Source organism: Branchiostoma floridae, chromosome 19, assembly GCF_000003815.2.
Source record: "Branchiostoma floridae strain S238N-H82 chromosome 19, Bfl_VNyyK, whole genome shotgun sequence".
NCBI classification, from domain to species: Eukaryota; Metazoa; Chordata; class Leptocardii; order Amphioxiformes; family Branchiostomatidae; genus Branchiostoma; species Branchiostoma floridae.
The window spans coordinates 9,286,057-9,302,366 of NC_049997.1; the positions used below are offsets into that span (position 1 = coordinate 9,286,057).

At 41.3% G+C, this 16,310-nt stretch overlaps 1 protein-coding gene across 1 annotated transcript in view; it reads left to right on the forward strand.

Moving 5' to 3' along the window:
* LOC118407203 (collagenase 3-like) overlaps positions 1–7,661 on the forward strand; it is a 37,848-nt gene extending 30,187 nt beyond the window's left edge. Inside the window, exons 4-10 of the mRNA XM_035807628.1 lie at positions 2,326–2,570; positions 3,024–3,237; positions 3,634–3,795; positions 4,089–4,211; positions 4,447–4,580; positions 4,977–5,112; positions 5,882–7,661. Of these exons, the coding sequence (XP_035663521.1) occupies positions 2,326–2,570; positions 3,024–3,237; positions 3,634–3,795; positions 4,089–4,211; positions 4,447–4,580; positions 4,977–5,112; positions 5,882–6,549 (1,682 nt within the window). The 3' untranslated portion in view covers positions 6,550–7,661. The remainder of the gene's footprint in view (positions 1–2,325; positions 2,571–3,023; positions 3,238–3,633; positions 3,796–4,088; positions 4,212–4,446; positions 4,581–4,976; positions 5,113–5,881) is intronic.
* The last annotated feature ends 8,649 nt before the right edge of the window (positions 7,662–16,310 follow it).

Genomic DNA, 16,310 nt, shown 5'->3' on the forward strand with positions numbered 1-16,310 from the left:
CACCATATACACCGAGGATAAGGCGGGGCATTAACGTTATTATCATATAGCCTATCCAACTGACAGTTATTTCACACAAATTCCTTTATAACAAATAAACACTTTAATACATTACATAAAAATACATTTGCAATATATATATTGTACAATAGTGTGTAATATATAATACAAACCATTAAACCATTTCATCATCATCATTTAACTAATAATTTTAACTAATCATCTGTTTGTGAGATAGCATATCAGCATCAACATGTGGCTTATTTGCAATACAAACTATTAAGTGGAGTCCTGGTACCCCCCCCCCCCCATGCAGAGCCTTTTCACATGGGCACGACAAAGTACGTATATACAAAGTGATTTAGGAAGGTACCGGCTTCATCACGTTAGAAAGCAATAATGAAAATGTGTAAAATCAGCATAATTCCTTTTCAAGTATCGATATATTCCCCATGTGGAGCCCCAATTAACATAACCAATCAATCATAATATTTTTGACAGTTATGCATGGTTTACACACAAACAACAGTACAAAAAAATTCATGACTGTCCCCTGTATAATGGTGCGGTCCAAAAAGTGGTCGGTTATTCTAATAACTGACCACTTTTGAGGTTACGGCCTGATAACCCATGGGAAATGGGGGCCTCTGATTGGCCAACTCCATCTGGCTATATGATAATAATGCTTAACTTTCTTCCAACACAAAGATATACACGGATAAAATTTGCTACGAGAACTGTCTCTTTCTTCAGTATCAATAATTGAATCATACTTTTATCCTGAAGAAGGCGACAGTAGTCGTTGAAAATGTGATCCGACTACTAGTATATCTTTGTGTTGGAAAAAAGTTTTGCTACAATGATGCTTTGCATGGAATACCACTGCAAAACGTATGTGATGTGCTGTACTTGCTGTCGATAAACCAATGTCGTAAAATACTCAATCATCATGAAGTTCATGAGCATTTCGTGAATATCTGGACAACAGATCGAAAGAAATGACACTTGCCTCAATATCTATAAAGGTGGATTTACTTTATACCATACAAAATAAAGGTACCCCTTAGCTCTTGGACCCCTCTTATGCAATTCGAAATTTATGGGGCTACGGTGGGGGTTATTGGAGTCATCTAAAAATTTCCTGCCATCAGGATCTTGTCATAGATATGCGGACATTATATGTGTCATCAGGTTGTCATTAGCATAGCTGACCTCTGTGACCTTTGACCAAGTCCAATAGGCCATGACTCTGACGACATTTTCAATGTCAGTGAATTATGACTGAAGGGTCCTAACATAATGTACTATTAACTACTTTTTGGAGATGTTTATTTTTTCAATGTTTCACCAGAGTACCGATTACATTCATTAGGATCACGTTATGGGTATTCTGTGAGAACATTTACAAAATATTTTGAGTATATTTACAAAATATTCATCCTAAGCTACAAAAGGTGCCAGATGAGGGACCATTCTCTCCATGACAGCTACCATCCCACGGAACCTGGTCTTTATCCCGGTCAATTGCATTAGAAAACGGTCCTTCTATTTATATCAATATCGAATGCAATTTTAGGAAGATTAAATTTTGTACTCTTTCAATCGAAATTTCCGATAAACGTCGACGCATGTGAAAAGAATAGTTTCCACAAAAAGCAATGTCAATATGGGTTATTCACAAACACCCAGGCTTAGGCTCGCTTATTCGAATGATAGACAGGATGATATAACGACAGTATCTCCATATGTGACTCGGTCAATTTGCGGAAGTTTTAGGTCAGAGATGGGTGACGACAATGATGCAAAGCAGGTGCGATGAGAGGAAAGGGGCGAGCCGGTCACACCTAAGATAGCAGAGCGTGCCTGACCATATTTTGTTAGGAAGTCTGCTTCGTGTCTTTCCATCATGTCTTGTTTGATTTCGGTTGGAATGTATGTCTTAAATATTCGCTCTAAAAGTTTTCAAGTTGTGAAATAGTTGTGAAATTGGAAAAGCTCAAGGACAGCCCAACAACTTTTGTTGGAAAAAAGTATTACAACTCACGGACGAATTGCCCATTGCGATAATATAGTTCTCATGTAGTACATGTCACGGTGTACATGTAGATTAAGTCATATCATGATCAGTGTCTCTGGCCCATAGATTATATAGTCCAGACATCAGAAACTGTAGTGTAGTATAAAAATAGTACTCCATATTACTAAATTGAACAGATGATGTAGCTCAGGACCAGATGATTTTTCGTTGCTTGCTTGTCTGCTTGTTTGTTGAAGTGTGTGTTTTTTTCTGACTGTACATTTAAAAAATGCTTATCTTGTTCGCAGGTAAATTAGACAGAAAGACAATACGAGCGATGAAGAGACCGCGGTGCGGCATGCCTGACATCGAGCCCGAGCCGGCAGCGCTGACGTGTGCGGGCGGGCGAGGCGGGGAGGGCCCCCGTATGGCCAGCTTGTACAGTCTCGGTGGCAGCAGGTGGAAGAAGAAGGAGCTGACGTACAAAATCATCAGCTACACGCCGGACTTGTCACGGAGTGTGGTCAATGATGCCATAGCAATGGCTTTTAAGGTACCGATAGAAGAGCTGATTATATCTTTGAAACTTGAGGTACTGTTTTGGTATGTCTGTGCAAGTGTGTGTGTGTGTGTGTGTGTGTGTGTGTGTGTGTCCGTCTATGTGTCTGTCTGTCTCTGTGCTTGTGTTTCCGGATATTTGTGATCTCTAGATGGATTGCGATGATCTGTGGGTAGGTCTTGGGAAGACGAAGATCAGGGTCGAGATTTAGCCCCCTAGCGTCGCCTTGGAACAGCAGCAGAACGTCTGGTGTATGCATCTTTTGTCCTAAACATGCTATGGTCTTGATTCATAGTGCAGATTTTGATGTCAGGAAGATACGGTGCATGGTTGGGCACCCTAGCGGTTTAAATCTATCCAGGTAGAAAAGTTTTTTTAAGTTTTGTTGTTTTAATCCAACACAATGATCTGAGGTGCTCACCATCTATTTTCTTCATCACACTGCAGGTTTGGAGTGACGTCATTAACATAGAGTTCAAAAGGGTTCCGCCATATTACAAGTCTGACGTCACCATTCGATTCGCTAAGGGTTACCATGGCGACGGGACCAAGAACACGTTCGACGGACCTGGCGGGACGCTTGCGCATGCGTTCTACCCCGAATATGGCGGCAACTGTCATTTTGATGAAGCTGAGACGTGGACTGTTGGGGAACTGAACGGTACTTTAATAGTGTGCCGATTTGTTATCAAGGTTTACAACCACCAACTGTTATCCAATTTCTGTACAGAGTATATGTCAAGCAAAGTATATACATGTATCTGTGACAGCTGAGAAATATATGGAGGGCCATGATTCTGTGTACACATGTGCAGCAAAATACGTTGTAGCGGGTAATGTGTCAACTGTGGAGGCCCTGGTGCACAAACAAAATACGCCAGGAAATTGTTGTGAAAATCGAGACAAAACTGTTTACAAGTTAAAGACCTTCTTCATCTTTGACAAATTACCCACAATGCATTTCGCTGTGCATGCGTACTCAGAATCGTGAACCTCCTTATTTCCCCTTCAAATATTAGGTTACTCGTTTGTGACTGTTGCAATATGATTCTCTCAGACGCAGGCAAGGACTTGTACCAGGTCGCGGTGCACGAGTTAGGGCACACTCTGGGGCTGGGTCACTCCGATGTTCCTGACGCCATTATGATCCCCACCTACCTGTACCGGCCGTTCTTTAAGCTGCACCCTGATGACGTCGCTGGGATCCAGAGACTGTACGGTGAGTTTTACACTGCAGTTCTATCTGTTTTCGGTAGATGCCACATCTGTACTGTGCGAAAGAGTCTTGTAGGGTATATTGGCCGCCAATAAACAAAAAAATTGATACTGCATAGTCACTCATTTCATAGTAACTCCTTTACTCTCTTCAAGTTACAAGAACAATTCAATCTCTACAACTGGTTAAAGACGGATTTTTTTCGGTCGTTTCAAGTGACACCCATCACTCTTCTTCATCGTTACTGGCCTTACTTTCCTTTCTTCATCATATCTATCGTTTTTTGTGACTGACAGGTACTAAGAACGACATTCTGCCCAACGCGCCTGAGGAGAAGAAAAGTCCCGAGTGGTGCCGGGAACAAGTTAGTTTCGATGCGGTCGTGGAGATGCCAAACGGAACAGTCTTTGCCTTCAGAAGTAATATTCTAGCTTTAACTTTTTAAAACTTTCTGGATACAGTTACGCATCTCTTTGCACAGTTCTGTGCTGTGAATTGGCTAATAGACAGATATAAGGATCATAACTGAATACGATTTTTGTTTATCTTAAGTTAAGTCGAAACCATGGATTATGCTTTTTACCATCGCGAAATGTTTTGACTATTTGTCACAGCAAATTACTGGTCATTACATCTTCTGGTTTTGTTCAATAGAAAAGCAGTTTTGGCGGTTATACCAGGGTGGTCTGGAGCTTGCTGATGGTCCCTGGACTATCAAAGATCGCTGGGGCGTGGACGGACCAATCGACGCTGCTTTCACGAACCGGGGCCTGGTGTTCTTGTTTCAGGTAGAAAAGTCTTTGCATCCTCTTTCTTTCCTTATGGATCCGTTTTAACTTTGAGTAACAATTTATCTATTTACTTTATGAAACAGTTTTAAACTTGATAATCGTACACAAAAGTAAAGCGCTTACCAACAAGCTTTTGATCAGTCCTCTGATACTTTCAATTTGCAAGTTGTAATGACTCAAAGTCTAGATCCAGACCGGAAGTGTGACGCCAGCAAAGGGTCAAAAGTGCTTGGAAGTATATTTACTGCTTAAACAGTTTATATTTTGCGCTAGGATGTTGCCATAAAATCAGCTTGTCCCTTGATACATATATCTCGTTAACAAACATTCAAAGATGTATTTTGAATTTTGCAAATTCTCTAATAATGTCCGTATCCTGCGCATGCTCTGTAGGGCAGGAACGTCTGGGTGTTCCACGGGAACTTCACCGCGCCGGTGCAGAGTCTCAGCCCACGTGACTTCGGCCTGTACACGCGGATAGACGCCGCCTTCAGCACACAGGACGAGAAAACTATCTACTTCTTCAAGAGTAAGAAAACTACCCTCTTGTGCTCTTAGCACTGCATGAAAAGCCGAGTTTCCGGGTCAGAAACTCCTGCACATCCACCCGGAAACTCGACGTTTCTGGCAATTTATGAGACTTGTCGAACAGGACACACTGCCTGTCCGGGCCATTGGAGTACCCAGAAATGCCCAGAAACGAACCATATTCCTGTATATGTATATGTCAAGTTTCACGGGTGTGTCAGTACCGAGAAATTCCCTGAAATTCTAATTTTCGTCCACTGTGTACTATTTAGTTATGTCTCATATGGCCATGACGTTTATTTTTCTTCCATCTGGGTCTGTCCTGTGCCGCAGACTGAGACCCATAAGCGTCAGATACTGTCCGCCTCCACGCGTTTTTAGGTATTTTTTTTCTTTTCCTGCCTGGTAGTAAAAAAGGAAACAAAGACCAGATTCTGATAATTTGTCTGACGCCATAGGATTTTCAATAGCAAGGGAAGGTGAGGTTATCTTCAAGCAGATTTATCGCTGAGAGGTCAATGCTGATTTCTTCTACCAAAATGGAGATGGAGATGAAAATGAGAACCTGCTGGTGATGAAAGAAAGATGTCTCTAGGAATAAACTGACAGTGTCTACGTGTAAAGTTTAACTGTGAAAATTAGGGAAAGGGAGAAGAAGGAAAGAGACTAGTATAGAGACTATAGACGAAACCATAGACTGATCGCAAGACGTTTAAGAGGTTAATTGTGTGTAGTTCATGTTTCACTTTCTGTGGTTCATATTCCCACAGGAAACCGCTACTACAAGTACATTACTGGGAAAGGACGAGCGAAAGGATATCCCCGTTACTCCAAAAAATGGCTCGGCTCCTCGAACCACCCCGACGCCATCTTGCGCGTCGGAAGCGACCTTTTCGTCTTCAAAATGAACAGCTACGAAAGGATATCACCCTCGGAACCAAAGACGTCAACGTTCGAGCGTCGGCGACCTCGCTATCGCTATCGGCATTCTTCTTCGTCGATAGTGTCGGCAGCGCGCAGCCGTTCGGCGTCGGTAGCGTCGGCAATCCTCGGCAGTAGTACGTCGTCACGAAAAGCGTCGGAACCTCTCGGAAGGTCCTCGTCTGTAGCGTCGGCAATTCTCGGCAGTAAGTCGTCAAAAGCGTCAGAAACTGTCGAGAGTTCGTCGGCGTCGGCAGCGTCGGCAAAGATCGACACTTCGTCGGTAACGTCGGCAATCCTCGGCCGTTCGGCGTCAAAAGCGTCAGAAACTCTTGAGAGTTCGTCGTCGGCAGCATCGGCAAAGATCGACACTCCTTCGTCGGTAATACGACTGCCGCGTTCGGCCAAGTCGGCGACGATTGTCGAAGACTGGCTCGGCTGTCCGAAGAAGACGTGGAGTGACGACATGGTCGATGATAAAGACTATGAAATAATTGATCCAAACACGCTACCATGATGACAATCTATGATTTTATGTCCATAAATTCTAATTAGTATTTCCGTAAATGATTTTATCAGGATGGTAAATGTCTGAGCATCACATCTAAGGAGTTATACAATTGCAGACGTTTTGTGTCCGCCTCACTGTGTTAACTTCTTCAGGATAACACTGATGGGCACTACTGTTCACTAAGGCTAGGCGGCGCTGTTGCACTGTTACAACGACCAATTTGCAACACTGCAATACTGCCAATAGCGACACCTAGTGTCAATGCAAAGTATTTCCCGTCAGTATTATGCTGAGGAAGGCGACAGACGGGTGCCAAAACGTCGGCAGTTGTACAACTCCTTGTTGTGAACATGGGACTTTGGTCCTCTAATTATGAATTCTTGAGTATTCTAATTGTCTTTTTGTTGAACGTAGAAATTAAGGTGGTGAAAACAGTTCTTGGGATTGAGGGTGATTATCAAATATTAATTCTACACAGTCATGTTCCTTGGCGCTTAAAAGGAAATGGCTTAGAAAATAAAGATGTTGTGTAAATATTGAATAATTGTGCAACCTACGAAATTAGCTTTAGAAATTAGCGAACTAGAAACTTCAAAGTTCTGTAATCAACCAGATCTCTAGAAAGGCTCGATTCTTGAGAATTGTTATTTTTGAAATTATAAACCAGCGAAGGGAACACTGCATTTTATGACGGTGCTTGATATTCAAGTGAACAAGCCTTATGTAGAGTGACGTTTTGACGGGCTACATTTCATGATAGATATGTGACAAATCTGTGCCTTCTTAGATTTACCTATTCATTGAGAAGTTCTTTGAATTTATACAGTTATGCACATTTTCTCTTTTTGTATCATCATCTTTACAGAATTTTTCTTTTCCACAATGACAATGAAAATATCGTTGAGAATTTACGCATTTTGTTTTTAGGTTGATATTGAAGGGAGCTCTCTGTCTTGCTGTTATCCGAAGCTTAAGGTGTAAATATATGTTTTATACTGTGAATTGGTACTTTTGTTTATTGAACGATATCGTTGGTGGGTCGTCATGTGTACTTGTCTTCACAATAAGTTTTTGATTACTTCTACTTCGTCTTGAAAATAAAAGACATACAACTAGAATGGGCCTTTTATGTTCAAATCTTCAGGTGGGGAAGGATGTGGAAATTGGGGGATCTGCACCAGGAGAATCACGAAATAAACAGGAAAACAATATTGCTGACAGAGGATGTGATCATTTTCCCACAAAAAATGGGGGATACACCAGTAGGGTCACGAAAATAACAGGAAACAACACACTCAGACAACACAGATTGAAGGATTGCTGACTGATAAATGTATCCCATCCTTTACCCACACCTCCCGTCCTCACGACTGTCGTAGATTCGAATGGGATTCACAAATAGTGAGCTGGAAGTTTGTCTTAGATTGTCGCACTGACACCCGCCACCAGCTAATCGGCTAGTGCTCGTTTTGACGAGCTTATATTTGAGCTACTTGAGATGCTCATTAACAGCGGATATCTCCTTCTTAAGTGCAGGCAGAGATCTGTTTAAACCAGACGGCGTTTGATGTACATTTGTGAGTATAGAAAATCAGAAACTTTCTAATCCACTAGAGGGTTGATTAACAGCTGTTAAGCTTTCATTTACTTAAATGACTTGAGTTAAACGGCATGAGAAAATATTTGCTTGTCTTATTATCAAAATGCGACTGTGTATTAGGCTGTCCAGGTGCTGTGAAAGAGCTGTTTACATTACGTTTTTGGGTGGACTGTTTTAAGTAAGTGTCCCGAAGGATATGTGATTTGGGGAGCTTGTACTTGTACGTATAAGCCTGTACGTATAAGTGCTCATCTCATCCTATACGAAAACTTTCGGGGACACATATTTCAGCCTCTTACTGCCAGGTATCTTCAAAATAATTCTTTCAAAAGTCACCAAAAGTGATGAGACTTTGTGAGTGCAGTCTGCTATTAAGCCGCTAGGTGTCGTTCATGCAAAGCAAGTTCACGGCGAACACGTTGATAGTAGAACTTTTGAACAACACTTAAGGGATGAAAATACGTTCAGGCATTCCTTTTTCAGTCCTAAGGTAATCTCTTTGGTATTAAGTACACTTTCCCAGGCAGATTTGGACTTAATAGCGTTTAAAATACTTATCAAGACAAGAGCTCTTCATGTCTTTCACTTGATTACTTTGTATGCACAACTGGCCACCTGTTGGTAAAGCTCTGATATCCTACACGGTATGTGGTAAGTAGCTGAAGTGATTAGAGTGGAGCTCTTCAATTTGTAAGTAGACGGATTTTGAGGGCAAAGAAGTTGCAATTGTTAGTAATAATCTTTACAAGAGCCCCTTCGGCAACAGACAGACTACATGTTGTCAGTTATGTTGGGTCTGCCTAAACACCTCAAACGACCTCAAACGGCTCTAATGTGCAGTGTACATGGGATAACAATCTTGTGTGATACATCGTTTATGCATTTATGAATAAAAAGAGCAGCAAGTCTTTAGTATTTAACAGTTATTTGGAGTTAGTCAGTCGGTTTCAAGGTCGGTTTCAAGATCGAAGCAATTTGAGGCTGAAAAACACCACACAAGTATTGTATGTTGACAAGTATTGTATGTGCTATGCTATAATCTACGAGCCAACAGCATCCACAGTTATATTGTACTGTCGTCTGTGAACTGAAGAAGGCATCGAGAACTCCCCCATTTCATACTGGATCGTCTGTGTTAGGAGTCTGTATGGGGAAGCCCTCGATACCTTCTTCAGTCCACAGACGCAGTACAGCCAGTGGCTTCTCCTAGCGTCCGATGTTATATTGCAGCATTAAGTAATCCAAGCAAGTACTAGTAAGTTCAAATGTTAAGCTTCTCTCAGACCAAAATTTATGTAAACTGTCAAAAATGATGACATCAAATGTTCAGTCCATCAGTCGACCTGATCTCTAGATCAATGTCCCGGATGTTGAACCCTTCCCATCAATCACACGTGACCGTTAAAGTAGCGTGTTACACGGACGGGCGTTAGCGTGGCGTAACCTCTGGCCTCTAGTGTGTCATGGCAATTTTTTCTGTGCGTTTAGTTGTCATCTTCCATGACCTCCACATTTATTTGGCGACCTCGTAAAGCAAGTTTGAAAACTAAAAAGTTTTACCTTGAAATGATTCAAAAGGTTATAGTTGACCTTAGCTGTAGGATTTTGTCCACGGGTGTCGTTTTTGTGCAAGATAGTTGCTCTTTCTTTTCTTGTTAGATGTCTGTGTATCTCTCTTTTAGCCCTTTCCTTTTCATTTGTGAGGAATGTCAATTCCGTTATTTCTCTGTATGCGTATGTGTTACATTTACAACCATTTTATTATGCATGCTTTACTTTTACTATATCATTGGAGGTAAGGTACATCTACTTGTCAGTTATTAACTACTGCTAGCTAAGGTTTGGACGACTGATTAAAGCCCAATTAAAATGACCAAAGCCCAATTGAAAACGCCAAATTGATGATATGCAGTTTCCCGACTAAATAAGTGGTAAAAGAAAAGTAAGAAAAAAAAACATTATGATGCATAAATATGATTTTTTAGGATACTTTCACAGCGGTGAACCGTTACAAAGGGGCAAGGTCACAGCGACCATTAACGGAATTACTCCGCGAGCGCTTTGTGGCCGCTAACGGCCGCTGGAATTAGAAACACACTATTGATAGCGTCCCAACAGAAAGTCTACGGATTTATTGTAATGGAAATGTTACTGCTAATGGTGCTCTCTGGACATGGTTAAGAGAGAAACATTGTGCCATGTAGGGAACTGAATGACTGTCACGGGAGTAGTGATACTGGGTTAACTTATCTTTGAGCTCTGAGTACATAAGGCTGGGGGAAATACCCTACCAATGACAAACTGCAAAAGCCTATATCTTTATTCCTATCATATAAGAAACGAGACAAATCAACAAACTCTACAAATTTGGGTTCTACTAAAGACATGTGTGTCCCCTCACGCCATGTGTAGGAACCCTGGGTCAATTTATCTTTGAGTTCTGAGTACTCGGCTCGATCGAGCTCGGGGAAATAACCTACCAATGACAAACTGTGAACGCCTATATCTTTATTCCAATCATACAACATACATGTGCTGTGTAGATAAACAAGCTATACATGGGTGTCCGTGACGACATGACTGTCCCCTAACGCTATGAATCACCCCGCCTTTACCAAAGCCAAAGCACTAACTTCCCACTCTACAAGTATCCAATTACACCATTTCCGTCATCAATGAATAAATAAATTTAAAAATGCAATATTTCCGTCTTGAATCCTGATAGGCCACCTCCATGACCTCAGGCTCACGTAACTGTGAACACAAACCATGACAAACAAACAAACTGATTACAATACCTGCTTGCACAGGGGTAATACATTTACACAGAGAGTGAAAACAAGATAGAGAGAAATTGTGGACTCTATCCTATAATCACACTATTACCTAGTCAACCATACACTAGCTGTATATCAAAATATATAGTAGATATAATCAACTGATACATGCTGCTATGTGTGTATCACGTTTTCCATGTAAAAGCTTTTTTTGTGATTTATCTCTTCCCTCCATGCTAGATTCAATATGTTGAATTATTCATACCTATAGATATCCATATATGTCTGTTTACTTGTACTGTAAGTAGTTGTTATACATGTAGACCTTACGAAAGTCGCTGTACTTTTGTCGTGTCAATAAAGATTTCATGTAAAAGCCTGTTTGTGATCTATCTCTTCTCTCCTATAGCTCCCCGCAGCGGCATTGCGCTCCGACGCCCAGCTACTTTACTCCCGCCCGCACACCCCTGTAGGCCTGCCCAATAACCACAGGAGACCAGTCATGGCTCATTTAGGAGCGCCTCACAAGTCACAGCGGTGAACCCGCTCTTCTAATGGGCGCCAAGGGCATGCGGTAATGGGGAAACGTTATGCCATTAACGGAAGCTACTCCGACCTCGTACATCTTAAACCATCTGTGGCTAATGCATCCGAAAGTCTAAGCCGCTGCGAAGTCATGTTGTGAAGCTATGTGACTCTAGCTAATAAAGTTCAGATATTAAGTCAGGTAACGCTAGCTAAGGAGAATCTTTCCTTATATTGTTAACGGAAGATACTCCGACCTCGTACATCTTCAACCATCTATGGCTAATGCGTTCCAAAGTCTCAGCCGCTGTGAAGTGATATTGTGAAACTGTGTGACTCTAGCTAATAAAGTTCAAATATGAAGTCAGGCAGCGCTAGCTAATATGAATCTTCCGTTATACCATTAACGGAAGGTACCCCAACCTCGCACATCTTAAACCATCTGTGGCTAATGTATCACAAAGTCTCAGCCGCTGCGATACGATGTTGTGAAGCTATGTGTGACTCTAGCTAAGAAAGTTTAGGTATGAAGTCAAGCAACGCTAGCTAATGACAAGCTTCCGTTATGCCATTAAAGGGATAAACTCTGACCTCGTACATCTTAAACCATCTGTGGCTAATGCATCCCAAAATCTCAGCTCCTGCGATACGATGTTGTGAAGCTATGTGTGTGACTCTGGCTAATAAAGTTCACATATGAAGTCAGGCAACGCTAGCTAATGAGAATCTCCCGTTGATCATAACCTTCCACGTCGCTATGTGATAGCATCCGTTGGATTGGAAAGACAAGTCTAGTCACTGGAAGTGACTTACGCCGCTGACGAAAGATAATGGATGTTATCTGAGACGTCGGACCGTTTCCAAAATCATATCCACGTTGCTTGAGTATTTGCTATTTGGCGAATCTTACTACCTGGATGTCTAACCTTCGTCAACGTAAGTTAGGTGACTGTTATGAAGGAGTTCCAGCTTTCAATGCCCCAGATAAATGAATAGAAGCTTTTCCTTAAATGTACAAAACAACATGGATATGTCAATATAGAGATCGCTATGTGTCAAAATGGCCGATTCTGCCAGTAGAGATCTCGATCAAAGCCTCGATCAGAGCCGAAGGACGGACTGAACTTTTCATCCATCTTTAGATTAATGGACTGAAAATTTGAATGTAGACCACCTTAACACATTCCTGATCGACAAATACTCCTATCTGGATCTCTACCTGTAGAATACGTGATTCTGGAAAATCACAACATCGATCTGGCATGATGTGTACATGTCCATAATTAACCAAAGAAAACTCAATGTGCAGCTGTTTTCATGCCCAACATAATAGCAGAAAAACGTACCGCACTTGCAGGAAGAGTTGTTTGCCAAACTACACCAATAAATGTAATAATGAAAGTTCTGAAAGTTTCCGCACGAAGCACCTGCGTCTTGGGGAGTCTATCGGCCATTAGCATCACATGGTGAAATATGCTTTAATCCGCGAGCTTTCCGAAGACCTTTAAGATCCCACTTCTCCTACAGTGATGAAGATGCTACAGCTGCCGGGACCACCAATAGGATTAAGTCTTCTTCACGGTCTGGTTGTGATGGATAGAGTTGAGATGTGATGTTCGTCGCGGTTGGCCGAGATCCACATTCCTTCACCTTTAAACGTGCACGCTCACATAAATTCACAATCTCACAAATGTGATGAGGCAGTGCATCGTTGATATATCGCTAGATATACTGGCTAAGCGCATCTTTTTATTCCGAACGATATCTGGTACATTAAGCAGTAGTTTGTGCCTATCGATCTATATCTACAGCAGTGGTGTGTTACATGTTATATCTGTCCTTGGTGCTGATTTGTCATTAAAAAAGTTGTCTCACTTTTAACCCTCAAACACCCGGGTGGGGTGGGTAATTTATGCTAATGAAATTAGCATAAATGATAATTTTTGAGTCATGAAAATTACATTGAATGTCATAGAAGTTAATTGTTGTCAGAAAACAGGTGTAGTTTACTAAGAAAACCTTGTTTAAATTGAAATTGTCAAATTTTGGCAAAAATATGCCTGTTAGAGTATGGTTGCCATGGCAACCACCCAAAATACTAAGCTTACTTTATTGACCAAAAACTTTTGCAAACAACATTTTGTGATAAATTACCAAGTTTCGTAGCTCTAGCTCTAGCCGTTCATGAGTTATGCGACATAAATGTTGCTGAGGGCCTCAGAATTCCCCTATCTGGTCGGAATAGGTTTAGTGCAAAACGTGGTCCTTCTGAACTTTTGCATAAATTATGATAATGAGTTGGAACTAGCAACACCTTAACATCTCAAAATCTTCCTCTTACATTGACGAAGCAATGTATATACAATGATCGCCGATAAGAAATGGTACTGAGATTTTATGAACAAAACATTTTGGGGTCCGTTTGGACCCCACTCGGTCATTTTAGTCGCAAAAAAAGGTCGGGTGCTTGAGGGTTAAAGGATGTGCATGGAAACTATCCTCGGTGCTAATTCGTTATCATTGCAACAGTCCTTGGTGCTGATATGATTGGTTGTCATTGTAAACGTCATTGGTGCTGATTGGTTGTCACCATAACCGTACTAGGTGCTGATTGGTTGTCATTGTAGCCGTCCTTGGTGCTGATTGGCTGTCATTGCAATTGTTCTTAGTGCTGATTGGTTGTTATTTAACCGTCCTTGGTGCTGATTCATTGTCATTGTATCTGTTCTTTGTGCTGATCGGTTGCCAGTGGGATCAATTTATGACCGTCCTTGGTGCTGATTGGTTACCATTGTAACAGTCCTATGGACTGATTGGTTATCATTATAACTGTTCTTGGTGCTGATTCGTTGTCATCAGAACTACACTTGGTACTGTTTGACTATCAAAAAAGTTACTCATTTCTCACCTTGGTTTTGTCCTTGGTGCTGATTGACCATCTCAATAAGATGTCATTACTACTTATTGGTTGAAGAGAGTCTAACATTCATGTTCATTTGTAACAGAATGAGACATCCCTGAAAGTAAAACTATCTTAAAGGTAGATGTTACGTCATTACTTTATTCCGAAAACATCCGGGCATTTGTATTCAACTCACGTCGAATCCGTGAATCTCGCGATAACGCTCGATAACTCTGTCGCCATCTTCCCACCAGGAGACAGTAATTGCTCCTTCCGTCACGGGGATTCTGTCTAATTAGACCGTCTTACAAGAACTACCACACCCCAAGGACGCCTTAACTCGTCGATACATGTCTTTAGCGACTGACTCCTTGCCCTTGAGACTTCTTAATGATGATAAGTGTTCTTGAAGTTGTTGATATTTTTCCTTACAACAGGCAAAATAATTGACTCGTCAAGAAAGTTAGAAGAAGCCAAGGACAGACTTCATTGTTATTTATTGGCGTTTTGTGAACGGTGAATCTTGCTTTTACTGACTGACGTTGTCGTTAGTAACTTTATCTTTTTTATTATAGTCCACTTTGTTCATTTGTGACTCAGCTGATTATCGACATAATGCTAAACGTTCGTTAACTCCCAGAATTTATAGCAAGTAAAAAAAGTCCCCAAAAATGCAATAAGAAGAATAGAACAGAAACTTGAGAAAGTGTTCTTCGTGTTGCTTTGCAAAAGCAATAAAAGCCAATATAACTGAAACTGTTGCATTGGAAACTCTTAATTCTGACACTACCACATTTTCAGACGTATGACAAATGTAATATTGCTAGAGACCTATCTCGTTACTTGATAAATCGTGTCTGTGTGCGACCGACATGTAGCAACAATACCGTACCAAAATATTCAATATGTTAACTTATTAATATCTCAGCCATACGACAGAAAACGCCTCGGTGGTACCCAAGTTCTCTGTTGATCCATGGCAGCTGTCGGAAAGGTCAGCTACAAGGTCGACATCGCGAAGAAACGGCGACAGCAAATTGATTTACCACAATGCTGACCAAGATAACAATGGAGACGCCACCTTGGGAATAATAATCGTCCTTTTACTCAACTCTATATCGACGTATGTACGGTAAATTGTAGTTTTTACGTATATATTCTGTTGGTTGTTGTTGGCATCCATCTGTCTCAAGAGACAATGGTGGGTAGACAGTCACTCGCCGTCTTAGGTTAGTCGATTCGTCTGCCTGGCTTGCACTTGGCTTTTAAGGTGAAGGAGGGATGTGCACTTCTTTCTCCACCCTTTTGTCAGCTGACGCACTAAGTCCCACAGGGACAAGAACTAAATCTTTCCTGAAGTTTTAGTTTTTGATCACATTGTGATAAGGTTTCCCCACTTTTATATATTTTAGTCAAGGTAGAATCATTCTTTTTAATGACATTATAATAAAGTTATCCCACTTCGAATCGATGACTTGTAGTGAACATTTTGTCTTAGCACATTATCAAAGAGACGAGACGACTTGTAGCATCACTAAGAGACGAGAAAAAGCCAAACCTGTGTACTGGAGTAGTCCTGTCACATATAGTCGTATGTGCCGTATCACGACGCTTTGCCTGTTCTAAGCTCGATAGGGCATAAATGTACAATAAAGATCATCATTCATTCAATAAACATTATGAATACGGGAGTATGAAATCATACGAATGATTGTGATTGAAATAAACTGTGAATACACTGAAAAAAGATCAAAGGAAATGTACAAAGGCTATCAGGATAACCCTGTCCGTGTATGGAATACCATTCCTACTGCTGACCTTTTGTGACCCTGAGAGACGAAGCGAAGTGGGAATATCTCCAGCCTAGTTAACGTCCAGCCGGCGGCCCCGCAGCTGACCCCAGATGACCTGTAACGACTGCGTGCTCTCACGGCGAGAGCTTTGACACGAAAGGGTCAAGGGT